Source organism: Geotrypetes seraphini, chromosome 8, assembly GCF_902459505.1.
Source record: "Geotrypetes seraphini chromosome 8, aGeoSer1.1, whole genome shotgun sequence".
Lineage (NCBI taxonomy): Eukaryota > Metazoa > Chordata > Amphibia > Gymnophiona > Dermophiidae > Geotrypetes > Geotrypetes seraphini.
The window spans coordinates 70,295,491-70,322,106 of record NC_047091.1 but is presented as its reverse complement, the minus strand read 5'-3'; the positions used below and the strand labels follow the sequence as shown (position 1 = coordinate 70,322,106).

Sequence of the window (26,616 nt, the reverse complement as noted above, 5' to 3'; positions counted from 1 at the left end):
TTCTGTAGCAGCAGTTGTGGTAATATTTCATTCTATTGGCCCTTCTAGATGGGAGGAGATGTAGGGCAGCTGAGCCTGACTCAAACCCACCAAGACCTGGTCTCAGCCCTGAAACTGTCAGGTATTTGCACTTCTTCTTTGCAGAGATGCTTAGTTGTTTTTTTGAGCAAAAAAATTCAAAGAAAGGCTGAGAGGCAGAATTAAGCAACTGCTAAGCTCTTGGCTTAGGAAGAGAAAGCAATTTGTATATTATACAACCCACACTCAAAGTTGTTTACATACAGGTGCTTCAAGCATTTTCCCTATCTGTCCTGCGGGTTCACTATCTATCTAATGCACCTGGCGCAATGGAGGATTAAGTGACTTGCCCAGGGTCACAGGGAGCAGCACATTTAAACCCACAACCTCAGGGCGCTAAGGCTGCAGTTCTAACCACTACACCACATAGAGGTAGAAGACACGTACAATTACAGAGATGCCAAGGGTGAACCATTCCGAAGAGTGAGATTTTTTTCAGATGGTGCACCCAGGGTATACATCTAGAACAGGGGTCTCAAAGTCCCTCCTTGAGGGCCGCAATCCAGTCGGGTTTTTAGGATTTCCCCAATGAATATGCATGAGATCTATGTACATGCACTGCTTTCAATGCATATTCATTGGGGAAATCCTGAAAACCCGACTGGATTGCGGCCCTCAAGGAGGGACTTTGAGATTCCTGATCTAGAATGATTTAAATGTAGTATTGCTTTGTAAATGAATCAAGGCCTCATTAAATGATATTGGCTTTTCGTTGAAGCTTCTGAAAGAATACAGACAAAGTGAGGAAGCAGGTTGAGTAATATTTTTGAGCTGAAAATTGTTTTCTACTCAGTAGTTAAAAGTGTGCACACCGGTTTCAGAGCACATGTGCCTGCAGGAAAGGAAAACGGGACAGAGGAAGCAGTAGGCAGGAAGGAGTGCTCATTTCTTCATTCTGGTTGGACCACTTGGTTTACTTCTCTAGCGCTTGCCTCTCATGAACAAGTTGAGTGCGCTCTGATGAGTGAGAAATAGGGCTGAAAGTGGGTGAGAGTGGAAAGCTTTCAAATGAGTGCGACACTTCTAATGAGTGAGATTTGGCATCTCTGCATTCAAGAGTGCCAAGTCTCAGAATTCTGTCCAGGACCCAATAGTGAACCTATCCTCTAGATCAGTGGTTCCCAGACCTGTCCTGGGGGGACCCCCCAGCCAGTCAGGTTTTCAAGATATCCCTAATGAATATGCAAATCTCTCTCATGCATATTCATTAGGGATATCTTGAAAACCTGACTAGCTGGGGGTCCCCCAGGACATGTTTGGGAACCACTGCTCTAGATCCAGCTGACAACTTCTGCCTCCAGATTTTTCCTTCAAAAAAAGAGGATGTGTGGTCTGCCCTGTTCCACCTCCCCCCCCCCCCTCCCGCAAACCTCGGCCCAACACAAACTTTGTCTCTTCAGGGCTGCGTCTGATGCGATGTGATGATGTCATGCATGCATGTGACGTCATTGTGTCACATCCACACATGCACAGATGCCCTCCAGATGCAGCCCTGGGCTCAACGCTTTTCAAAACCTGGACAAACTGCCAGGTTTTGAAAAACCATCCAGGCGCTTAAACAGTCCTCTAAAAAGAAGACATGTCCAGCTAAATCCAGACATTTGGTAATCCTAGTCATAAGGGATTGGGACTTGTATATCGCCTTTTTGTAGTTTTGCGACCACACTCAAAGTGGTTTGCATATAGGTACTTCAAGGAACACTGCAAATGAAGTTAAAAACAGGTCTGGTCTATCTAGTCACTCTGCTCCAAGTTAGGGTTATTAAGATGGCACACAAAACGTGTTTCAGTTTTGAATGCTGAAAGAGTGTCTTTCCTTTGTCCTTTCATGTTTTATGCCCATATTGATGTTATTGTTGCTCTGTGTTCATTCTTAGACCAAATCTTGGAAAACATTCTTCACAATGGTTCATTGGTCCCTGAAGAGACAGAATTCCTGGGTGCAGCTCGCAGGCCATGAAGGTAAGAATGTGGCCATTTCCTGGTCACAAAAGGGAGGAATATGGTAGAGATATTTAAATACCTGAAATATATAAATGTAAGGTAAATTTAAGGGTCATAATATGAAACTCTGAAGGGGAGTAGACTTAGAAATAACATCAGCAGATGTTTTCAGTGAAAGGATGGTAGACGCCTGGAATGACTTCCCAGAATGGATAGTAGATGCTAAGTGGTCTTCAAAGAGCATGGAAGATCCTTGCCTGCAAAAAACAAAGGGACCTAGAGGTACAACTGACTGTGAGATTAACCTAGAAGTAACCTATGTGGAGTTGTTGCTACCCTAACCCAAGTGTTATGATCGCATAGGGCCTCTACAAAGGACTGATCATGGCAAAAATTTAAATTTTACTGGACATAAGGAAGTTAGCTATTTTGGTTAATGCTTTGTTGGTTTTAGTAGCTATATGGGTTACTAGAAAACTTGGTAAGAAAACATGGAAGGGAACCTTGGAAAGAGGACAAGATCTGATACATTCCAGTGGAGCTGGTGGAAGCAAAGGCATTAACAGATCCAAGCCCTGCTTGGGGTTAGAAGTTTGTGTAGAAGTAAACAAAGAGAGGGAGAGGGGAACCTAGATGCATTTTTTTCCTAATGTGGAAGAATCACAGCTGAGCAGATGGGGTGGCCCAGTTTATAATTTTTCTATTGGTATTTACTATGTCACTATGATAGCCAACCAGGTAATGGTGCTTTAATCTAGTCATGCTAGAATATTGGGTTCTCTTCCCTTAGCTGTCACTGAATTAATGATTCCAGGTGAGGATAGAGACTATTAGCCAGTCTTTTATTATAGGCTAGGACTTTAACTACAGGCCCCTTCAAGTTTTGGAGTTTAAAACCATGAGCAGCTCAGCCCATCCTGTAGGATCTGGAGTTGCTTAGCAATTTGAGGAGGATTCAAGAGCATGCATTTGAAGTAATGGTTCCTGTTGTCTTTTGTTCCTCTCCAGGAAACTTCAAGCCAAGTGAGAGGGGCCAGATCCTGAAGAAGTTCAGCCAGGTGGAGAACAGCTGCCTAGAAGCACTGATGCAGGATGTCCTTAAGCCCTTTGTCCCAATCTACTACGGCGTTGTGGAGAAGGAGCAGGAGAAATACATCAGGATGGAAGACCTCCTTCAGAGGCTTGAGCGTCCCAGCATCATGGACTGCAAGATAGGAGTCAGGTGAGAATCAAGACTCCTCTTTTCAGTTCATCCAAACAATATCTACTGCATGGTGACTTCTCTTCAATGGCTACAGCTGTGTCCTGTGCCCTCCAGTAATTGGGATGCCCTACAAAATAAAATGGATCAAAAAGAGGTAGTCGTGAAGATTGGAGAGGAAGTTGCTAGTACAGCTCAAAGTTTCTTCATAGGAATTAGTAAGTAGAAAGGGAGCAGTGAGCTGGAGGTAGTAGCCTCAGTTTACGACTAAGGTTTTGTTATAAAAGGGACAACTATAGTTATGAAGAGAGACCAAAGTGCATTGTGAAATTCCACAAAGCACAAGAAGGCAGTGATTCCAACAGCAGCAACAGTTCAAGGAAAAGAGGTGATTCTATTGAGTTGGAAAGAGGAAGGCCCAGCATAACTTGAGTATAATTGTCTTTATTTGTAGCAAGAAAGGTGAGAGCAATGAAAAAGTGCCAGTAAGGCAATGGGAAAGAAAGAAGTAACAGCAAATCCGGTGAGACGTGCTGGGTGATACAGCTGGAAGGGAGCAGCTGAAAAGGCCAAACAGTCTTTGTTCCTGACAGCTAGCAGGTTATGATGGTGGAACTCTGGGGTGTATTGAACAATTTGAAATACTACATATTTGGGAATCTTCCTGGTGGTTCCAGAGACAGGAAGTAGTACTCTACTTTCATATACCAACATGTAAAATATGCTGTCCCATTTAGCATTTAAAGCTAGGGGAGGGATTGGTGTAGCAGAATAATTAAAAAAGTACCGTACATGTATTTTATTCAACATTTACTTTCCGCTCAACCTGTAATATTCTAAGAGGATTACATTTATAATTCATAAAACACGATGACCAAATTAAAATATAAAGGGAGGGGAATGGTCCAGTTGTCAGAGATGAACTGTCCAGGCAGTCTTCGTTAAGTGAGATAGAAATATGTCTTTGGCAGTGAGTCTAAGAACACAACGATACATCCTCTTATACGAAGGGCCGCTGAAAAGTTCTTAGACCAAGCAAGAAGAGAATGATATGGAGCCATGAAACCTACAGGTTATTCCACACTTTTCTTGACACTTTTCATACCACATCCTCTTGCAACCAGTTGGCTAATGTAGGCACTTGTACAATTATCTGACATGTTCCTGCTTATAGGTATTATGCACTCTACTTACATGACACTTGGCTTAGAGAGGCAATATAACTGCGAGCACTTGAGATCCATAAAAATCTTTTAATTCAATTTAATGAGTGATATATGGATTGGCGGCTCTAGCATTAGCCTACATTTTGGTAGTAATTAGAGAGGGTAATCATATTTTATAACATAAACATCTGGATTTACCTGGACATGTCCTCTGTTTAGAGGACATATCCGGGCGTCCGGACAGCTTTTCAAAACCCGGCACTTTGTCTGGGTTTTCAAAAGCTTCCAGCTCGGGACCACGTCGGAAGGACATCTGCACATGCACGGATGCAACGTGGTGATGTCAGGTGTATGCACATGCGTGTGATGTCAGCGCATTACACCTGTGCAAATGCAGATGCCCTCCCGATGTGGCTCCGAGCACGAGAACAGGCTGAGGGGGGTGGGGCTGGGTTGGGTGGAACTGGACAGGCCTGGGCGGCGGGGCCATGGGGCTGGATTTTACAATAGTAAAATCTGGTAACCTTACATAAATGCAAAAAAAGATAGTACATGTTAGTAAAACATGTGGTGTATACATAGTCCCAGTTCACTCGGAAGAGGGGAATGTTGTAGCAGAATGCAAAGAGATTACTCATGTAAAACCAGACGATGCCAGAAAATAATAACTGTTTTCCAGAATGTATTGTTATAAAACTGAGGGGGAAGGGTAGGCATTTCACAAACATGCTCTTTCTAAGACTTTTGTTAGGAAGAGATGGATGATGGGAGTTAGGAAGAGGCAGAAGCCCAAGCTATGATAACATTTTTGATTCTTAACAAAAAAGATCAAATGATTAACTAGTGTGCCTAAAGAAGGATTCTACAACAGAGCAAAACCACAAGGCAGGAATCCAAGTTTCTCATCTGTATTGCACAAAGAGAAGGAACATGACCAAGCCTTCTGTCCACCAACCTCGTGATGCTAGTGGCAAGCTAGAAAGCCTTGTGACTGTTGCTTGAGATTTCTCATAGCTACAGTGCTCAACTGTTGCTCAGTTGTCTGTCTGTGAAGCTCCGTGTTGCTGAGCCATGTGGCTATGTCATTGGGAATGCTGACCTCAAACAACCAGGGGTCAGATATTCAGCTGGCAGCGGTGAGCGTTTTGCTCTCCGCCAACGGAGCTATTCCCAGATGTTCAAAGCGGGGACCCATGTGGGCTTTGGCTTTGAATATCCAGTTATTTTTAAGCTGGTTCAAACATAGCCGCTTAAGTTGATAGTCCTCATTTAAGTGGCCATGGTCACTGCATAAAAATAGGACAGACTTTTATGCGGTCCTGTGTATGTGGTAAACCAGGCCGCGAACTCAAAGTTGGCTAACTGATATTCAGTGGCACTTAGCCAGTTAACTGCCGCTGAATATTAGTGGCTAGGCCCAAACAATTTAACCGATCAGCAGCTGGCTAAATTGCTTTGAATATTGTGTCCTCGTTGTTCCTGAGTCTCTCAGTGCCGCTATGTAGCTAGGGTATGCACAGGGACACTGGTAAGCCGAATAAGAGATGCATGGAGATGTGGTGATCCTTCCTAAAGGAAACCCACTAGAAGTGGCACTGGCAAAAGACTGGTCAGTTTCCTTATTGGAGCAGGACAGGACTGTGACAGTGCCTTTATTTTTAGAGTTTTAATTCCTTACTCTACCTCAAGACTGTTGAGATCACAAGACCAACACTTACTGGCCATCCCCTCATTAAAAGTTATTAACACGAGGCGTCACACTATTTTTTCAATAACCGATCCTCAGCCTTGGAATGACCTCCCATTATTTATAAGAGAGGAAAAGAATTTGGACAAATTCAAGACCAAACTTAAGAGTTTCCTTTTTAAAGATGCTTTTAGTGAATAAATATAATGGTTTTGTCTCTATTTATCTTATATTTCATTACAAACTATATTTGTTTCCCCTCCTAATGTTTTTACCTTAAATATATTGAATTAAACACTGATTGTAATCCATTAATAATTTTCCCTTTTGTGTTGATATCGTATGTATAGGTTACTTAATTTGATTGATTTAAACTTTGTATAGGAATATTTGTATTCGTTATTTTAATTTGCTATGATTTATGTATGTTTGATTCGTTACCCATATTTGATTATTTAAGAAACTGTACATCGCCTAGAATTTGGAATAGGAATAGGCGATTAATCAAATTATATAATAAACTTGGAAACTTGGTTCCAGTAGGAAGTCAGTCATGGAGTGGCTTGGAATAGTATTTCAAGAACGAGAGGTTAGACAGTGGCACCTCCTTCAGTAGGTAGCACAAATAACTATGGAAGCAGCAGTGCATTCTACCAGTGTCTCTCAAACTTTCTTTTAGCTCCAGCACACTAAACGGAGCAAATGTTTTTTCGAGGCACATTCCAATTGAAATTATAAAATGGCAAAACCAACCAAAAAATTTAATTTGAGAGTCATTTATTTAAAGTTCAAGCTAGGTATGGATAATTGTAACAATGGTGAAACTAAAGTAGATAGAATAGAATTGCTAATCAGTGCGATGGATGTGCTTGGTTTTGAGTGCAAATTAACTCAAAATGTGGCTCGATGGTTAACAAGAAAACATGCTTTTCATCGTTCACCATCTGCAGTCATTCTCTTTTTTTCAATTTAATTTCTGTCAGAGCTAAAAATCCAAGTTTGCAAAGATAAAAAGATCCAAACAGTTAAAAAAACAAACAAAAAAAACCCCTTGATTGCTTTGTTGCTCAAGTTAGGATAACTACTGCATAAAAAAATCAAACTAAAATTACTTGCTATTAGTTTTCAAGGACCAATGCCGTCAAAAAAATGACGTTTGTCTGGACGGCTGCATCCTTACGCACATAGACACTCATAACAATGGCATACTCTTGCGTACACGATGTACATGGCATCTGTTCTAGTATAAACTTAATGAAGGGAACTTTTAAAAATAAAGTAAAATTCTGGAATCTCTCATGGCATACCCAGAATCTCTTCGGCGCACACCACTTGGAAAGACACTGTAGTATACAAAGAACAAAGGCTGTCACACTGTAGTTGCACTTCTAAAGATCTTGCCTTTCCCTTTAGGACTTACCTGGAGGAGGAACTGGCCAAAGCCCTGCAGAAACCAACACCCAGGAAAGACATGTACCAAAAAATGGTGAATGTGGACCCGGAGGCTCCCACTGCAGAGGAGCATGCTCAGCGAGCCATCACCAAGCCCCGTTACATGCAATGGAGGGAATCTATCAGCTCCACTGCCACCCTGGGCTTCAGAATTGAGGGCATCACAGTGAGTAATGCTCTCTGCAGATTGTTTGTGGTCAGTATGTTGCACAAGTCTGGCTTCCTATGCAGTGGTGTAGAGAGGGTAGGAGATGCCCCCATACCCCTCCTCTCTGCCCTCCACTACTTCTGCAACACTCCCACTCCTTCTAATCCCCCCTTGCTGCACTTGCGCCCTCCCTTCCCACCCTCATACCGCTTTAAACCCTCACCAGTGTGAACAGTTTCTCTAGCCTGCTGCTTGCACTGATGTTGGCTTTCCCTCTGACATCACTTCCTGGCCCCATGACCCATAAGTGATTTCAGAGGGAGCCAGGCCGGCGTAAGCAGCAGGCCAGAGTAGTTGCTCACGCAGGTGAACATTTAAAGAGGTGTGGGGGGAGGGGATGGAAGAGAGAGCACAAGCGTGGTGTGGGCGGGTGGAGAGGTACCAGCACCCCCACCAAAATGGCACCTGGGGTGGTCCACCCCTCCCCCCTTACTACGCCACTGTTCTTATGGTCTTCAGAAGAGCACTAAGAGCCATTACACACATCCACACATGCTCCAGGCCCTCCAACTGCGGCCAGAGCTAATCAGGGAAGAAGAGAGGAGGTTTATGGGGGTGGGGCGGAGCTGAAGGTGGAACTGGGTGGGACTGAGGCAGAACAGGGCGGGGCCATGTGTCCGGATTTTTGCAGCCCAAAAAATGGTAACCCTCCTCCTTGTGATCTTTGAGAAGTCACTCAGTCCTCCATTGCCTCAAGTACAAAGTTAGATTGTGAGCCCTCCTGGGACAGGGAAATAAGTACTATACCTGAAAGTGAAACTACTTACCTGTAGCAGGTGTTCTCTGAGGACAATTTGAAGTGTCTATATATAAATACTAGAAGCCTAAAAAATAAGATGGGAGCTCTGTTCCTTCTAAGCCACAGGTGTCAAACTCAAGGCCTGCGGGCCGAATCTGGCCTGCCTGGTCATTTTATGCAGCCCGCAGTCCAATGCTCCCAGTGTTATCTTGTGGCCGGCTCCCTCCTCCTCATAGCCGCAGTGTGCATGAAGCCGCGTGCAGCAGCTCCTCGCACGTCTCGCGCTTCATCTAGAAGCATTCCCTCTGATGTTGCTACGTCCCGTATTTGCATAGGGGGCTGGGTCTGAGGCAGAGATTGGGCAGGGTCTGGCCTGCAATTTTGCCTGTGTTTTGGATTTCGGCCCCTTAATGTGATTGAGTTTGACACTCCTGCTCTAGGCTGAGCAGGAGTCCTCCAACTGCACTACTGCCAGCGGGTGGTGCTGTTTCACAATAACATTTTCAACAGTCAGGGACAGGCAAGCTCCAGGGAACATGCTTGTCTCTAGCCATTGAAAACACAGTATTGAAACACCACTCCCCACTGGCAGCAATGCAGTTAGAGGACTCCTGCTCAGCTTAGAGGGAACAGAGGATGGGAGAGTTAGAGTACGGTCTATAGCACTAAATGTAGAGGTAGATATAATAGGCATGTCAGAGACTTGGTGGAAGGAGAACAATTAGTAAGACACTGTTAGGCATCCCTCCTGCCATTTTTTGGGGTTGGGGGGGGATGATGGCTGGGGGGTGTCTTTTTTTTTTTATAATGGGACAGATTGTGCATGTGTAACACACACACATCTGTGCCATTAAAAAAAAGAAGCCCTAACAGCAGTGACAGGAGTCCTGTCCCCTGTCACTGCTGTTAGAGCTCTGTGCATGTGTCAATCGTTCACTGCACGATTGATCGGTTGCATTTGCATGCAAATGATTTGCACCTCCATGTACTTCCTATGCGGAAACTCGCTTTGATATACGAGTAATTTGGTTTACGAGCATGCTTCTGGAACGAATTATGCTCGTAAACCAAGGTTCCAGTGTATGTTAAAACCCTTTAAAACCAATGTAAGAATTTCAACAAGTTAAATCTGTGTACATTTGTCTCCTATTTACCCAACTAACTGGTTCCAGTATTATAAGTATACAAATAACTAGTATGGGGGGTTTACAGGTACTGTCGGTCTAAAAAGTCTCTCTGATCTTCGTGCGCTTAGCTTTTCTTCCAGCTTTAATTTCCGTTCCTCCTTCTTTCTTGTATATTTTCACTTGTTCTTCTTCCTAAACTTATGTTAAAATAAATAAAAAGGAGAGAAATCATATCCCTTATAGTGTGTGCAGCTATAAAATATGCCTGCCGAACCACAGGAACCTAATACTGTTTGATTGACTACAAAAAAAAAAATAAATACTTCCCTGTCTAAAGAACTTAAGAATGGAAAAATTTGAATACTCAACCTAGCATAGAATTTTTATGTTTTCAGGCGGACTTTCTGGGACATCAGGCCGCACAGTGGTATAAAACTATTAGTGATTTGGTTAAAAAAAAGCCTAAAAATACTCTTAGGGATATTTGGAGCATTGAGATTAAGCATGATATTTCAGCATCTCAATGGCCACAAATTTGGTCTTGGAGAATGAGATGTACAATGTCAGCGTCTATGAAACAAACTTGGTTTTTTCTTGTTACATAGAGCTTTTTGGACCCCAGTTAGATTGCAAAAGTTAAATAGTTCTTTGTCTAATAGATGCTGGCATTGTAATCTGGATATAGATCATCTTTTGTTCTATTGTCCCCATATCTTAGCCTTTTGGAACAAAATTGTTTATTGGAAAATCACGTCGCATTAACTTATGATACTGTACTTTTTGGTATGTCTATGAGAAAAAAGAGTCAGATATCAATGTGTAATAACAAACTTTTATTGATTTTGACCGGAGTAGCCATCCAACATATTACTAATAACTGGAAAGATCACAGTAGGCTTAATTTTAAGTTTTGGTGGAATTCAGTATGTCACAAATATAGAATGGAAAGATCAATAGTGGTGCAGAATGGAAATTATAAAAACTTTATTAAAATTTGGGAACCATTAACGTCCTTTTGTCATGATTGATGCCATTTTTCTAATATTTTTCTATTAACTATGAAAGATTTAGGGTTGGGTGGGGGGTGGGTTTCCATTATATGAAAAATAAAAATAACTAGAGGGATTTCAGGGTGGGAGGGGGAGGGTTATATTTATAACTATAAGACATAATGATAAGATGTACCAGTGCTTAAATTTATTTTATTTGTTATAATTTTTGTACACTTGATGAAAGTTTTAAAATGAATAAAGAATCTTTAATAAGAACTTAAGCTTCACTCTCTCTCATACAACTATATTATATAAGCATATACTCTCTAACTATATTTCTTTCTCTCACAGCGCACACAATCACAAACTCTCCTCTCTCTTCAAGATCTTCAGTTGCTTTTCTTTTTCCTAACTGCCACACTCAACCAGTTTTCTGGCTTGTTCCAGCCAATCACCATCATGCACTGACATTCTATGGGAAAGCCTGTACCCTGCACATCTACATTATCTTTGCTGGACAACAACAACAAAAAACTTGTAACTTTCAAATATTAGAGGAAAAAAACCTCTGTCAGGTCTCTCCTGCCCTAGGTCAACTATAACATCTGCGCATGCTCAAGGCCTTCTGGCTTTGTGGGTTGGTGCTGTGTGCCGGTGCCAGATGGGGTAAGGGGCTTGTTTGGGCGGGCGGGGGATGCCGCTTCCAGCACGGGGGTGTGATGCCGGTTCTCGGGGGGGGGGGGCATTCATGGGCGGGTGCAATGCCGGTTCGAGCGCGGGGATGCAATGCTGGTTCTTTGGGGGAGGGCATTTGCGGGGGGGGGGGAGCAATGCCAGTTTGAGGGGGGGGGGGAGAGCAGCAGCGCCAGTGGCCTTGTGGGAGGGGGGAGGTAGAACCAATCAAGCGAGTTTCCCTTACTTCCTATGGGGAAACTTGCTCTGATATACAAGCAATTTGGTTTACAAGCATGCTTCTGGAACGAATTTGGCTCGTAAACCAAGGTTCCACAGAATTTATTTTGTAACCCACTGGTTACATTAAGTCCTCATGCTAGGAGGCACACAGTCCTGCAGTAGGTTTCATTTTTCTGCACATAGCATCAGTGGCTCCCTAGACCCTGGAAGTGAAATGCTATCTGTTTCTGTCTGCAGATGGAAGGGGGTACAGTTCAACGGGACTTCAAACAGATCCGGACTAAGGAGCGGATCATGGAAACCTTCCTGAGCTTCACGCGGTGGCGGAAAGATATCCTAGTGAGTAGAGAGTGTGACATATGATGAGAGGATGCTGCACCCGTCCTAATGTATGACAGAAATGAAGCCAGGGCTGCAAATCTGAGCACAAGCATGCGTGCATGTAAATGTAAAGGCTTGCATGCATGTGTCTGATATGGGTGTTTGCCTTGATGAATGCTGGATCAGCCTGTTTCCTATCAGGGGCTCCCTGTTCACCGCTTGTCATTTCCTGCTGTGTGATCAAATAGGACTCTTCATATTTGCTCACACATGAAAGCCAATACCCACCTCTGCCAGGCTCTAATTACTGCTCATATCTCTAACAGCTGCTAGAATAAAGCTTTCCTTCTCCTCAGGGAACCTGATACAGCTCATTATACCAGGGGGCAGATCCAGGGGGCAGATCCTGAGGATAATAGGGAAACTGTTGTAAAGAACCATGAACTGAAATTGGGGAGGGAAGTGTGACAATGAATCTAAAAACATAAAATTATAATAAATGCAGGGTTCGCTACCTCCCACACTCCAATGGAGTCTCTTTCATTCCCCCCCCTCCCACCACCACCATCTATGCTATCACAAAATGCAATGGATAACATTCTCATTCTTCCTCCTCCAGGGGCTATGATCGAGTTTCCCTCATTCTTTAGACCATTAATCTCACCAGACTTGTAGTTACGGCCTAGTTGCCTCTCATACTGGCCTGGAGTCACTCTCATTCCTCTCATCACTGGCTTCTGACACCACAGCAATCCCTATTCTCAGACATGAGGGAATGCCTTTGCTTTGAAGAGTTAGTCTAGCCTGGTTTGGGGCATTCTTAATGCTGTCTTTCAGAAACCCCTAGGGCTTGGAATGCAGGAGAACCAGTTTCACCTCTCTGCAAAGTTAGAAAAAAACAAACAAACCACAGAACCTGTTCCCAGAGGGAATCCTGGTCAACACAGGGGAGAACCTTACCTCACCTTTGGCAAACATGAGCTATGGCATACACACGCAGCCTTCCATGGCTTCATGCTATCCAGAAAAAGGGGTTAAGATGACTGTGAATAAAAGGCTGGTTCAGAACCAGGAGTCACAAACAGAATGCTTAACATTCTCAGGATAGTATGGGCTGGAAGCTCTTTGGGGAAGGTACATGCAATGCGGGGCCTTTGACTGGAATCCTGTTATTCTCAGAGATTAGCCAGATACTGTATACAGGTAGGTGCCAGCATAATGTCACCTTGTGGCAGGGCATTCTACTAGATGACAATCACAATGCCCTTTCTCGATGGGACTCAAGGAATCAGGCATCTGAGATGTGCCCTGCTGGGTTGATGCCCATCCTCTGTTAGCTGAGTATGCTTAGTGGCATCTCCTTTGGCACTTGCAACCTAAATTATGTTTACAAAAGAATCCCCCATGTCCCCACTCTTATTTTCTCTGTTCCAAAATCCCTTTCCTAATTTTCTTCCCTTCATTCCTTATTTTTCTGCACTTAATTGATGAAAACGTGATTATAAACTGGTTGCAAATATTATGCTGAAAAGCATATGCCTGGTCCCAAAATCAACAGTGTTCTATATAAACAAATATTAAAACCTCAAACACAAATATTTTTTTAAAAACCCATTAATATACTCTGCCTCTTTCATTCTGCAGACTGTGGCAGTAACTGCATGTTGTTATTAACTTCCCTAGTATAATAAGTAGTTTACTTCCTCTGTTTTGTCCGAGCCTGCTCTGGTATTTTCAGTCCCTGCCTTCTCTTCATTTTGCCTGAGCGAGCACAAAACTATTGTCATCACACGTAACTGGGTCATGATGATACACAACGGGGCCCTACCCTTCTCTCATCATAGGGTTACTCAGGCAGGTCCATTTCTGGTTCTGTCATCATTTCTTCCTTAAGACATTCTGAGATTTAAAGTCATGATTCCCCTAAGAAGTGATAGGTTGAACAAGTGAACGACTCAAGTTCTAATCCCACCCTTAGCATCATCTTATCTGAGATCTGGAGCATGTCATTTAGGGCCCCTTTTACAAAACCACAGTAATGAGTACTACATAACATAGTTATGGTGCAGCCCATAGGAATTGAATGGTCTGTGTCACATTTACCACGCATGACTCTCTACAGTGGCTTTGAAAAAGGGAACTTTAGAGTGTATCTGCTTCTGACAGGTCTTAAGCTACATATTTGCTCTATAGCAGGGGTAGGGAACTCCGGTCCTCGAGAGCCGTATTCCAGTCGGGGTTTCAGGATTTCCCCAATGAATAATGAGAAAAAACGAAGGAAGCCTGGAACTGTCACAAAATAGACCAAAAAAAGTGTCATAAAGTGGTAAGAGAAGCCAAAAAAGTTTATGAGGAGAAGATAGCGCAGGAAGACAAAAACTTTAAGCCCTTTTTTAGATATATAAAAGGAAAGAAACCAGCAAGAGAGGCAGTGGGCCCTCTCGACGAACATGGAAAGAAAGGGTCAGTTAAAGAGGACAAACAGGTTGCTGATAGGTTAAATTCGTTCTTTGCCTCAGTTTTCACAAATGAGGACACTTCAATAATGCCAGACACAGGGAAGGTTTTCAACGGGGGCGCAGAGGAAAGCCTAACAACAGTGAACGTGACGTTGGACATGATTTACTTTCAGATTGACAAACTAAAAAGCGACAAGTCCCCTGGACCGGATGGAATTCACCCGAGAGTATTAAAGGAACTTAAGGAGGAAATTGGCGAACTATTACAAACAGTAGCTAACATGTCAATTAGAACTGGGCAAATACCAGAAGACTGGAGGATAGCAAATGTCATTCCAGTTTTCAAAAAAGGCTCAAGAGGGGATCCAGGAAACTATTGACCTGTGAGCCTCACATCGGTTCCAGGGAAGATAATTGAAACAATAATTAAAGAGAACATTGTACAACACTTGGAGGACCACAATCTAATAAGGGCTAGTCAACACAGCTTCAGGAAAGGGAAATCATGTTTGACAAATTTACTACAATTCTTTGAGAAAGTAAACAAACAGATAGATAATGGAGAACCAGTGGATATAATTTACTTGGACTTTCAGAAAGCGATTGACAAAGTCCCTCATGCAAGACTTATGAAGAAATTACTAAGCCATGGAATAGGAGGGGAAGTACACAGATGGATTGGCAAATGGCTTGAAAACAGAAGGCAAAGGGTTAGCATAAATGGGAATTTCTCGGACTGGGAGAAAGTGACTAGCGGCGTGCCCCAGGGCTCGGTTCTTGGGCCTATCTTGTTCAATATTTTTATAAACGACCTGGAAGAGGAAATAACATGCAATATAATAAAGTTTGCAGATGATACAAAACTATGTCGGGCGGTTGGCTCTCTAGGGGACTGCGAGGACCTCCAGAAAGATCTGAACCAGCTGGAAACGTGGGCAATAAAGTGGCAAATGAACTTTAACATAAACAAATGCAAGGTGATGCATTTAGGAAAGAAAAACAAGGAACATGAGTACAGGATGTTGGGGGTGAAGTTAGCAAAATGCGAACAGGAAAGGGACTTGGGGGTACTGATTGACAGTACCCTAAAACCTTCGGCACAATGTGCGGCGGCGGCGAAGAAAGCGAGCAGGATGTTGGGCATAATTAAAAAGGGGATTACGAGTAGATCGGAAAATGTCATAATGCCACTTTATAGAACAATGGTCAGACCGCACTTGGAGTACTGTGTCCAATACTGGTCTCCATACCTTATAAAGGATATAACTCTGCTGGAGAGAGTGCAGAGGCGAGCCACGAAACTTATCAAAGGAATGGAACATTTGACTTACAAAGATAGACTCAGGAGGCTGGGACAGTTTACCCTTGAGAAGAGAAGACTGAGAGGGGATTTGATAGAGACCTTTAAAATATTAAAAGGATTTGATAAAATAGACCAGGAGGCACCATTGCTGAAATATTCAGAGGTGACACGGACAAGAGGTCATAGCCTGAAACTGAGTGGCAGCAGGTTTAGGACAAACGTCAGGAAATTCTGTTTCACACAGCGTGTGGTGGGTGCTTGGAATGCGCTCCCGGAGGAGGTTGTGGAGGAGACTACTGTACTGGGATTCAAGAGAAAGTTTGATACACACCTTCTTGCTTATCATATTGAGGGATACAGTAAATCCGGGTCTCCAAAAAGGAGTACCTAAATGGGCCACCGCGTGTGTGGATCACCGGACAGGATGGACCTCGGTCTGATCCGGTGAGGGCGTTTCTTATGTTCTTATGTTCATAAGATCTATTTGCATGCACTGCTTTCAATGCATATTCATTGGGGAAATCCTGAAAACCTGACTGGAATACGGCTCTCGAGGACCAGAGTTCCCTACCCCTGCTCTATAGGAAAAATTGCTTAAGAGGTTTTCTTTTTCAATATGCCAGAGTTTTCACTGGTGTTTTCAGCTTCCCCATGCTCTCTTCAACTTTGCCAGGATCTGCTCTGGAATCTTTAGCTCCTTGGCCTGTCTAAATTTTGCCCAAGTCTGCTCTAGTATTTTCAGCCCCTACCCGCTCTTCATTTTGCCTGGTAGTTTCAATTACCTGTGCTCTCTGCATTTTCCTGGTATCTGCTCTGGTATTTTCAGCCCTTGCACTCTCTTCATTTTGCCTGAGGGGCAGATGCACAAAGCCTACCATTTTGACAACATTTAATTTAGACTGGTGTTAACCAGTCTAAATGAAACATTATTCTGCAGCCAATGCACAGAGGCTTTTGGCCACTGCTTTACAATGCACAGAAGCAATGTCTGGAATTCGTTGCCAGAGAATGTGGTAAAATCAGTTAGCTTATTCAGCAGCGACAATTCTTATGTTCTTATAAGCACCCTCCAGGGATTCAAGACAAGTTCCTGCTGAACCAGCACGTACGCAAGTAAGGCTAGACTCAAATCAGGGCACTGGTCTTTGACCTAAGAGACGCCACTTGAGTGGACTTCTGGGCACGATGGCCCACTGTTCTGACCCAGCAGCGGCAATTCTTATGTTCTTATGAGCCATCCGTAGGCCATTATTGAGAGGGTTTGGGGAAATCCACTGCTTATTTGTAGGATTAACAGCATAAAATCTGTTTTACTACTTGGAATCTAGCTAGGTACTTGGGACCTGGGTTGGCCACTGTTGGAAACAGGATACTGACCTTGATGGACCTTCAGTCTGGCAATTCTTATGTTCGTATGTAAAGTCCCATGATAATGAGCTTGTTAGTATTAATATAAGCTCATTAGTAAATCCATGCAATGCCCAGAGCAATGGGTCACAAAACACCCTGCAAAACTACCAACAGCTCAGAGCTGTTTGGCTCAGGCACTGACAGGAAAGTCAAGCACAACCCCAAACCTTTCCCACTTCCTCCCAGCCTCCCCAAAGCTTATAAAACCTGATGGTCTAGCGGACCCCTCCCAACCCCCTTCAAAGTTTTTAAAACCCTGGTGGTCCAATGGCAAGGGTGGGCCCCCTACACAACTCACCATCCCACTCCACCTCCTGAACCCAGCTTGTACCTCAGAACAGGCAGGAGGAATGCCTATTCCCTCCTGCCTCAGGGTCTACCCTCTTTAAAATGGCAGCGCCCTTGCCTGGTGCATCCTGGAATACAGTAGGGATTAAGCTTTTTGGAGGGAGGGCTGGGGGCTGGGTGTTGGGAGAAATCCACTGGACCACCAGAGGTTTTAAAAATTGGGGGGGGGGAGGGGGGAGAAGCCGAGAGGGGGTTGGGCATGGTCTGCTAGATCACCAGTTTTTTTAAAGCTTTGGGTTGGGGGCAGAAACTGGACCACCAGGACTTTTGTTTTTTAGTCGGGGTCCCTGGGATTGCACACAAGAGTTGTACTGTGCCTGCCACAAAGCTCTTTTGGGCATGCCTCAGGAAGTTCCGATCCCTTTAGTGACCAATGCTCAACATCAACAGTGTGCATCTAATTTGCATGCTATTAGGGCTGAGTATTGGTTGCTAAAAGAAAGACCAATGTTTCTCCAGCACCAGAGTTTTATTCATCTACCCTTGAGTCTGTTCAGTTGTTTCAAGTTCTCCTGTGCTCTCTGCATTTTGTCAGTCGCTATTCCAATATCTTCAGTCCTCGGGCTCTCTGCTTTTGCTAGTATCTTCTCTAGTGTTTTCAGTTCCTTGTGCTCTTTTCAAATTGCGCAAGACTGCTTTTGTTCCAGTTCCCTGTAATCTCTGCATTTTGTAGGGGTCTGCTCTGGTATTTTCAAGCCTTGGGCTCTCTTCATTTTGCCCAAGTCTGCTCTCTTGATTAGAGTTACTATATGGCTCCAGAAAAAGGAGGATGAATTGAGACATCCGGGTTTTACTTCCATTGAAAGCAATGGAAATAAAACCCGGATGTCTCAATCCGTCCTCCTTTTTCTGGAGCCATATGATAACCCTACTTCTTGATTTCAGTCCCTATGCTCTCTGCATTTGCTGGGGGTCTCCTTAGACTACTCCTCATGCTGTCTTCATTTTGTTGTTATCTGCTCTGGCTTCTCTGCAGTTTGCTGCGAGTCCATTCAGAGGTCAGGGTGAGCTATAAGAGAGTGAAACCTTTATCCAAGCTTTGCTACTTTTTCACATTCCTGTCTTCCAGGCTGCATACCAGAGCCGTCTGGAGAGCATGAAGGTAGCTTTACAAGACTCTCCTTTCTTCAAGACACATGAGGTGAGTAACAGGAAAGACAAGTGTTCAGACAACAGGCATGAAAGTGCAGGTCTAAGAACTGAAACAGCAGGGGTTGTTGCAGCTCAGGATTGAGGTGCATTGGCAGAGCAAGGGGATGGATCTCCTTATGGGAATGGCAGGAAGTTCTGGAGGTGCAGAGGGGTATTTTCTATGTATGTGTCAGTATATGAGTCTGTAATACAGCTCACCCTCTTCTAGAGTTACCAGACATCTGGCAAATGTCTGGGTTTTGGAAAGCCCCGAGGAGCTCCGACCGCATCTGGAGGGCCTCTGAGCATGCGTGGATAACGTCACACACATCTGTGCGTGCTCCAGACCCTCCAGACACTGCTGGAGCTTGTCTGGAATAAGAGAGGAGGCTTCATGGGGTGGGGCCGGGGACAGAACTGGGCAGGGCTGGAGCTGGAACTGGGCGGGGCTGGAGCAGAATGGGGTGGGGCTGGAGCCAGAACAGGGCAGGGTCATGTGTCCGGTGTTTCCCGGAGAAAAAATATGGTAACCCTCTCCTCTCCACACCATTAGTCAGAAGCTCTGCAAGGGGGGGATGATCTCCATGCTCAAGTGGTTGATTTGAAATGCTACTCTTTCCCCTCCCCCTAGGTCATTGGCAGCTCTCTTCTTTTTGTCCATGACACAAAAGGTCACGCCAATGTGTGGATGATCGACTTTGGGAAGACATTGGCAGCACCGCCACACATGTCACTGAGACACGATGTGCCCTGGGAGGTGGGCAACCATGAGGACGGTTACCTGCTAGGTCTAGGGAACCTGATTGAGACAATAAAGAGCACAATTCACCAGCTGGATGAAAATCAGGAGACCATGGATTTGGACCAGTGAGAGAGGCCTGGTATTTTTTTTTTTTCAGTCTGTCAGGCATGTTTGTCTAAGAGATCACCAGACCTCATGTAGGCTCCTGTTATTGAGTCCTAACCATAGCTAACGGAGAAAAAAACACTACAGCCTGCTCTCCAACAGTCATGATGTGAAAGAAGGACCCTACAGCCACAAAAGCTCTAGGACTGCAAAATCTGTGCCTAGATCATATGCCACTGCACTATCACCAATCCGAACTGGGTTGGGCCAGGATCATGGTCACTATGTTGGAGGCAGGTAGCTTGTCCCCAGGCAAACTGCCAGACTCTTTCTTGTTTGCTTATTTTTATGCTTTTCAAAGTGACAAGAATGTTGGGGGGGGGGGGTTGTTTCTGTATTCAGTCATTTTGGATTTGATTCATGGTAAAAGTCATCCAACTGTTGTACCACTTAAACAGATCGGCCTTTTGCTCAAGGCTTTAATTTTAGAACTGCCACATTGCCCAGCGACAGCAGGGAGATTTTACGCCAGCCTTGGATTTCTGACAACCCTTTCCTGATGCGCTGTAGGATTCGCAGCACTGCTTTTGAGATGTAAGTTCAAAACCAGGACTGGCCAAAAAGTCTCCCTCCTGAAACTGGATAATTAGGCAACACTGTAATTTCAGAGAATTTCTGGAAAAGAAAAAAAAAAAAAAAAGAAGACCATATTTGTGGGGAAGACTATAAAAAAAACCCACTGGTGGAACTCTGGGCTAAAACAGTTCTAAAATTAAATTTAAGGTTCAGTTTGCAGTGAACTGCATGGACGTCGGAACGGTGACCCATCAAAAGCATGCAGTTCTTATGGTCTTACGACTTTGACACGGCGACATTTGCACGCAGGACATATGCGTGCCACCGCTTTGAAGCCTTTCTGGTAGCGCTCTGCGGGTGTGTATGGGGGGAACCCCCCACTACATTTATAAGTCCTTGCGCTCCCATTGGGGGAGGGTGTGTGGATGGGGGGACCCCCACACTACACTGAAAACTCCCGAACAGCAAAAACGGAAAGGAGAACGGGAGTTTTCAGTGTACTTGCCCCCCCCCCAATGGGAGCGCGAGGGCTTGTAAATGTACTGGCGGGGTTTCCCTCCACACACACACTCACAGTGCTAACAGGAAGGATTCAAAGCGGCGGAAGTGGCAGCACGCATATGTCCTGCGTGCAGATGTTGCCACAAGATTGTCAGCGCGCCAAAGTCCTGCGCACTTTTGACGGTGTACCATCAGAACGGGGGAGGCCACAGGGGCCATGGCCTCCCCAAAGATTGGCTGTTGCAGGTCGGTTCCCACCCACCTTCCGACGCTGTACTTTTAAATCTTCGGGCAGCTGCCGCGCAGCGTCAACGAGCAGGCCTGCCCTGGAACCCATCATTCTACTTCTGGGGGCTCATTGACATTGCGCAGCGGCTGCCCGAAGATTTAAAAGTACAGCGCCGGGAGGAGGTGGGTGAAGGAGTTGGGAGCTGGTGAGAGGCTGTGCCCAGCGGTGCCCCTCCCCCATCCCCATCCACTCCTTCCCCACCCTTTCTTGCCATGTGCGCACGCCCCTTCCCTTCCCCCATACCTCTTTAACATTCCCAGTGCAAGCAGCAACCTGCTGCTCGCGCCAGCATCGGCTCTTTCTCTGATATCACTTCATAGGTGTGGGTCCAGGAAGTGATATCAGAGGATGAGCCGACACTGGTGCGAGCAGCAGGTTGGGGGTTGCTGCTTACGTCATGAACATTAAAGAGGTGCAAGGGGAGGGAAGGGTCATGTGGGAATGGGAGAGCAGAGAGGAGGATGGGTGCCGGTCCCCCACCAAGACAGCGCCTGGGGCGGACCGCCCCCCTCACTACACCACTAGCTGTACATCAGGATTCTCCTGGCTAGGGCGGAGCCTTTTGGCCCCACAAACAAAACAGCATTCCGCTGCCTAAGGTGAGCTATACTTTCTCCGAGTTTTAGCCACTAGCAGATAGATGCTTTAAGCAACTGAGGGAGTGGCAATAGTGACATCACACAGCACTGATCCAACTGGCCCCAGCTACTGACTACCATAGGGATCTGGAGTAAATGTGTGATGTCTTTCTTATCGCCTTTGTTAAAATGGCTGCTCCCAGAAGATCTGAGGCCATATAAGTCAATGGTTTTCCACCCAGTCCTGGAAACACCTAGCAAATTGGGTTTTCAGGCTATCCACAATGAATATGCACGAGAAAGAATGTGTGCCATGAAGGCCGTTCATGCAAAGCTATCTCATGCATATTCATTGTAAATATTCTGAAAAGCCAACTGGCTGTGTGTGTCCAGAGGACTGTATTGTGAAGCACTGCAATGGGTACTGGAGAAGAATAATAGCCTAAAAATAAATAAATAAATAACATTTCCCTTCCTAAATTTTTTTTCCAGTTCACATATTGCTCACACGATTTGCTCACTGCCAGCTCCTCCATCATAGCTAGTTAAGAAAGGTTGTTGGCAATTGCAAATGCCCCTCCCACCCACCCACAAACTTTCAATTTCAAGAATAAAATTCTGTATTTAAATGCTTATATACTCCCATCCCCGATTACTTGGTTAAAATTAGAAATCTGACACCTCCCACCCAAAACCCCCTCCCAAACACCCCCTCCCAAAAACCACACAAAACAAAAGAGCAATTCATAGAGCAATTCCAGTCAGATTTTATATTACAGCATCAAACTGGCAGCTTCCATGGGCTCGGTCCATGGTTTGCAGTCCTTAGTTAGGATAAAAACTTGTACTGGAACTATGGCACATTGTAACCTATTAAACCAAAACCAAAAACACTGGAGAAGATGTCCAAGATGCAGGCTTTATTGAAGATACAGTCATAAAATCCACATAATAAAATGTCTAGGACCCATAAGATGGGAACTGTGGACCAAACACGGTCCGTGTTTTGGCGACCCTGTCTTCCTCAGGGGTCCTATGGATAATGAAATAATAATGATTAGAATATGTCCTAAAATGATATGTGACTTTTTAATCACTACTCATCACATGTTATTCATAAATAAATCACATATCATTTTAGGACATATTCCAATCATTATTATTTTATTATCCATAGGACCCCTGAGGAAGACAGGGTCTTCAAAACACTGACCGTGTTGGCTCCACAGTTCCCATCTTATGGGTCCTAGACATTTTGTTATATGGATTTTATGACTGTATCTCCAATAAAACCTGCATCTTGGACATCTTCTCCACAGGGTTTTTGTTTTTGGTTGCTCTTTGATTCTGTGGAGTACAAGGGTCAATTTCTGTTTGGTTGTACATTGTAACCTGTTAACTGTATATTATGTATTTTAGCCTGTAACCCGTTCTGAGCTTTTTGGAGAGGACGGGATAGAAAACGAACGAAAAAAAATAAATAATGAAATAACAATTGATCAATTTGTTAACAGGAGGTAAGGTGGTGCCTCTTGCAGCCCTTAGCATACACCCAATTTCAACAGCAGGCAGCTGAGTTTCTATCACATGAATTCTATTACTAGTGGCTGTCAGATGCCAGCACTTTCCACCCACCTCGTCACAGATTATGCCAGGAAACCTCATAGTTTAAGAAGGCCTGCTCTTACCAATGCAGGGTATGTCCACTATAAAGAGGTAATGGGGATTAAAGGACATCAGGGCCAGCTCAAGCTTGTCCCAGAATTATACCTCTCCCTCCAATTAATGAAGAAAAAGCTAGAGGAGAGGAGGGACAGGGGAGATATGATACAGACGTTTAAGTATTTGAAAAGTATTAATATAGAAACAAATCTTTTCCAGAGAATGGAAAATGGTAAAATTAGAGGGCGTGAACTGAGTTATTGGGTGGCAGACTTAGAAGTAATGTTAGGAAATTCTTTTTCATGGAGACGGTGGTGGACGCCTGGAATGGCCTCCCGAGGGAGGTGGTGGAGACGAAAATGGTGTCAGAAGTAAAAAAAAAAAGCATGGGATGAACACAGAGGGCCTCTGATTAGAAAATGAATGGTATAATAATAATAACTTTATTTGTAGACCACGATACCGTTCAATACAGTTTACAAGAAGAAGAAAACTGAAAAAACACAGCAGCAATGGTGCGTCAAGTTACATTATCAAGATCACAAATTCAGTCAAACTGACAAATCATTATACAAATTTATCAGACAAATAAGGGCTCCTTTTACTAAGGTGCACTAGCGTTTATAGCGCACGCACGAAATTACCGCGCGGTACGCTTCTAGAATAACGCCAGCTCAATGCTGGCATTAAGGTCTAGCGTGCGGGGCAATTTAGCGCACGCCATTCTGCGCGTTAAGGCCCAAACACACTTTAGTAAAAGGAGCCCTAAGTTTTCAATAATTTTCTAAACTCCTGATAAGAGAGGGAAGACATAATCTGACCACTTAAATTCTTATTTCATTTACCTGCTTGGAAGGCCAAAGGCCTTTCAAGGAATCTTTCCCATGTACAGCCTTTTAAAGATGGAAAAGAGGACAAAGAGGTACCACGGGTACGGAGATTAATTTCAGACAAACTAAGGCCAGTATTTGGCAATCCTGTGCTAATATATGGTGATCTGGTTTGCTTTGATAGAAGTTCCAGTGACAGGATGGTTAGGATAGACTAGAGTGGGCTTCAACGGCAACTCCAGCAATGGGAAAGAGTACTGGGTGGACTTCTATGGTCTATTGCCCAGAAATATTAAAGAAAAGACAATTTAACCATCTAATATAAGAAAACCCTAAGCGCGCATGCGCATTCTTACCTGCGTGTTCCGTTTTCCATGAACCTGTAGGTCCCCACCGGCAAGAGTGCACATGTGTGCTTCTACTCTCTCCCTCGATTCACTATAAGGAAGCAGTTTGTCGTCTTCGCCCCCCCTCCCCGCCACACACGAACCCCCGTTGAGCCTCCCATCCACCCTGAAACAACAAAAAACCTTCCGGAACCAGCAGCATCCCCAGCACTTTAAAGACGCTGCTTCGCGACCTTCTAATGCCGATTTCCTCTGCCGCGTTTCTGTCTCTGATGATGTCATCAGGGACGCGGCAGAGTAAATCGGCATTAGAAGGTCGCGAAGCCGCGTCTTTAAAGTGCTGGAGATGCTGCTGGTTCTGGAAGGTTTGTAGGTCGTCTCGTAGTGGGAGGGGCGGATGGGAGGGTCAATGGGGTCGGCTGCACGGTGGCGGGGGGGAAACAGGCTGATCACCGGTTCTACTGCACAGGGGGGATGGGAGGGAGGGAAATAAAAATGTCGGGTTCTACTGTACAGGGGAAATGGGGGGGGGGGGTAGAAATTTAAAGATGCTGCTCATTGGGTCTACTACACAGGGGAATGGGAGGCAGGCAGACAGGCTGGCTTCGGGGGTGGGGGTGGGTCAAAGTCGAAGGCAGTGAGGGGGACATAGGAAGGAGGCACTGGGGGGCACTAAGGACATAGGAAAGGGCACTGAGGACACTAAGGACACAGGACAGAGGCACTGGGGGCACTAAGGACACGGGAAGGAGGCACTAGGGGCACTAAGGACACAGGAAGGATGCACTGGGGCCACTAAGGACATGGGAAGGAGGCACTGGGGGTACTATGGACACACGACGGAGGCACTGGGGGCACTTAGGACATGGGAAGGAGGCTCTGGGGCACTAAGGATGTAGGAAGAGGTACTAAGGATATGGGAAGGAAGCACTGGGGTACTAAGGACATAGGAAAGGGCACTAAGGACATAGGAAGGAAGCATTGAGGGCACTAAGGACATAGGAAGGCAGCACTGGGGGCACTAAGGACATAGGAAGGAGTCACTGAGGGCACTAAGGGCATAGGATGCGACACTATGGACATAGGAAGGGGGCCACTGAGAGACAGGCAGGCATGGCGCAAAAGAGAAATACAGGGGGCCAGGGAGACAGACAGAAAGAAAGATAGACAGACAGGGGGCCAGGGAGAGACACAGAAAGAATGACAGACAGACAGACAGCGTCCAAGGAAAACGAGACAAAGAAACCCCCCCAAAAAAAAAATAGACATCTACTCTAGCACCCATTAATGAAACAGGCTAAAACACTAGTGAATATATAATGAGTGTGACTATTGAGCAGACTGGATGGACCGTTCAGGTCATTTATCTGCTGTCATTTACTACATTACATTACTTTTTTCTTTTTCTATCCCGCCAATACCTTTCAGTTCTAGGTGGTTTACAAAAAGAATTGGTCTGAGCATGCTCAGGGAGCTTACAAAGTTAAACAGGTAGAATGAGCTTTTCAAGAATTTATGGATAGCATGATCAATGGGATCTGGGGGTGGGTTTATAAGGTTTAGTTAGATCATTTGACAAATTTTTTAAAAACATAGTTTTCAGTTCTTTCCTGAATGTTGTAAAGACATACCAGGTAAGAAGATTGTAATCATTGCCAGTCACTTGAGCAGCCATCATTTTAGTGTTTGACAGTTAAGCGGAGTAAATACGTCATTTTAGAGTGTACATCAGTTGAGAGTGCCATCACTTGAGTGTTATTAAGTGTTCACTTATCTGAGTGTGTGGTGTTTCCTTTTCAATGCTGCATCTGGTCTAAAAACAGTTTCTGTTTATAGAAAGGAAAGGGATAAGATCCATCTGAATGGCTATTCTTATTGGTTTTCCAAGATGAACAACAATAAACTGGAAGTGTGATCAACAGTAATTTAATGGGAGTTTAACCACTTCTATTGATTATAGCACAACTAATGCCCATTTCTGTAGCATAGGATTCTGTACCATAGCTGTTGCTTTCCATTATTCGCGAATCTGCAGAAGGATGTCACTCAAAAACTCTGAACTCCTCCCCTTTTGCAATGGAGAACAGCGCCTTCTTCAGTTTTTCCTTCTGCAAGCAAACACAAAAAGTGTGTTCTGATCTGCTGTGCTTTCTTTTTCTTATTATCGGGTATTTTTGCCATCTCAATTTTTCTGAGTGGTTTCAGTGCTCGGAGTTTCACTTCTCGGGCTTACGCCACTGGGGAAAGGACACAGTCCCATGCGGGTGGACTGCTGCTCCCAGGCCAATCTCTGAGTATTTGTGGAGCCAGTCTACTTTGTGTCCCTTCAGGAGCTTGGGTTCCATTTCCCTGGGAGCTTGCTCACCTACTGATATATCAAAGGCTTGAGCACAGGCTGTGGGGCGCCGGCTGCAAAGTTTCTCCTTCCCCCTCCCCGATATGTTGTGTGGATTTTCAGGGGTGGGAGTCTGTGGTCTGCCCGACCAGCAGCCCAAAGATCTCCAG

General features: G+C 44.6%; 1 protein-coding gene across 4 annotated transcripts in view; it reads left to right on the top strand.

The window, feature by feature from the left end:
* Positions 1 to 26,616, top strand: part of LOC117365122 (inositol-trisphosphate 3-kinase B-like) — a 108,087-nt gene that overhangs the window by 67,324 nt on the left and 14,147 nt on the right. For 2 of the 4 annotated variants that reach the window (XM_033955102.1, XM_033955100.1), the window contains 6 exons: positions 1,956 to 2,040; positions 3,031 to 3,244; positions 7,490 to 7,694; positions 11,747 to 11,848; positions 18,420 to 18,491; positions 19,113 to 19,348. In XM_033955102.1, the coding sequence (XP_033810993.1) occupies positions 1,983 to 2,040; positions 3,031 to 3,244; positions 7,490 to 7,694; positions 11,747 to 11,848; positions 18,420 to 18,491; positions 19,113 to 19,348 (887 nt within the window). In that variant the 5' untranslated portion in view covers positions 1,956 to 1,982. Of the gene's footprint in view, positions 1 to 48; positions 122 to 1,955; positions 2,041 to 3,030; positions 3,245 to 7,489; positions 7,695 to 11,746; positions 11,849 to 18,419; positions 18,492 to 19,112; positions 19,363 to 26,616 lie in introns of all 4 variants that reach the window. The other 2 variants (XM_033955103.1, XM_033955101.1) reach the window with 2 other exon arrangements.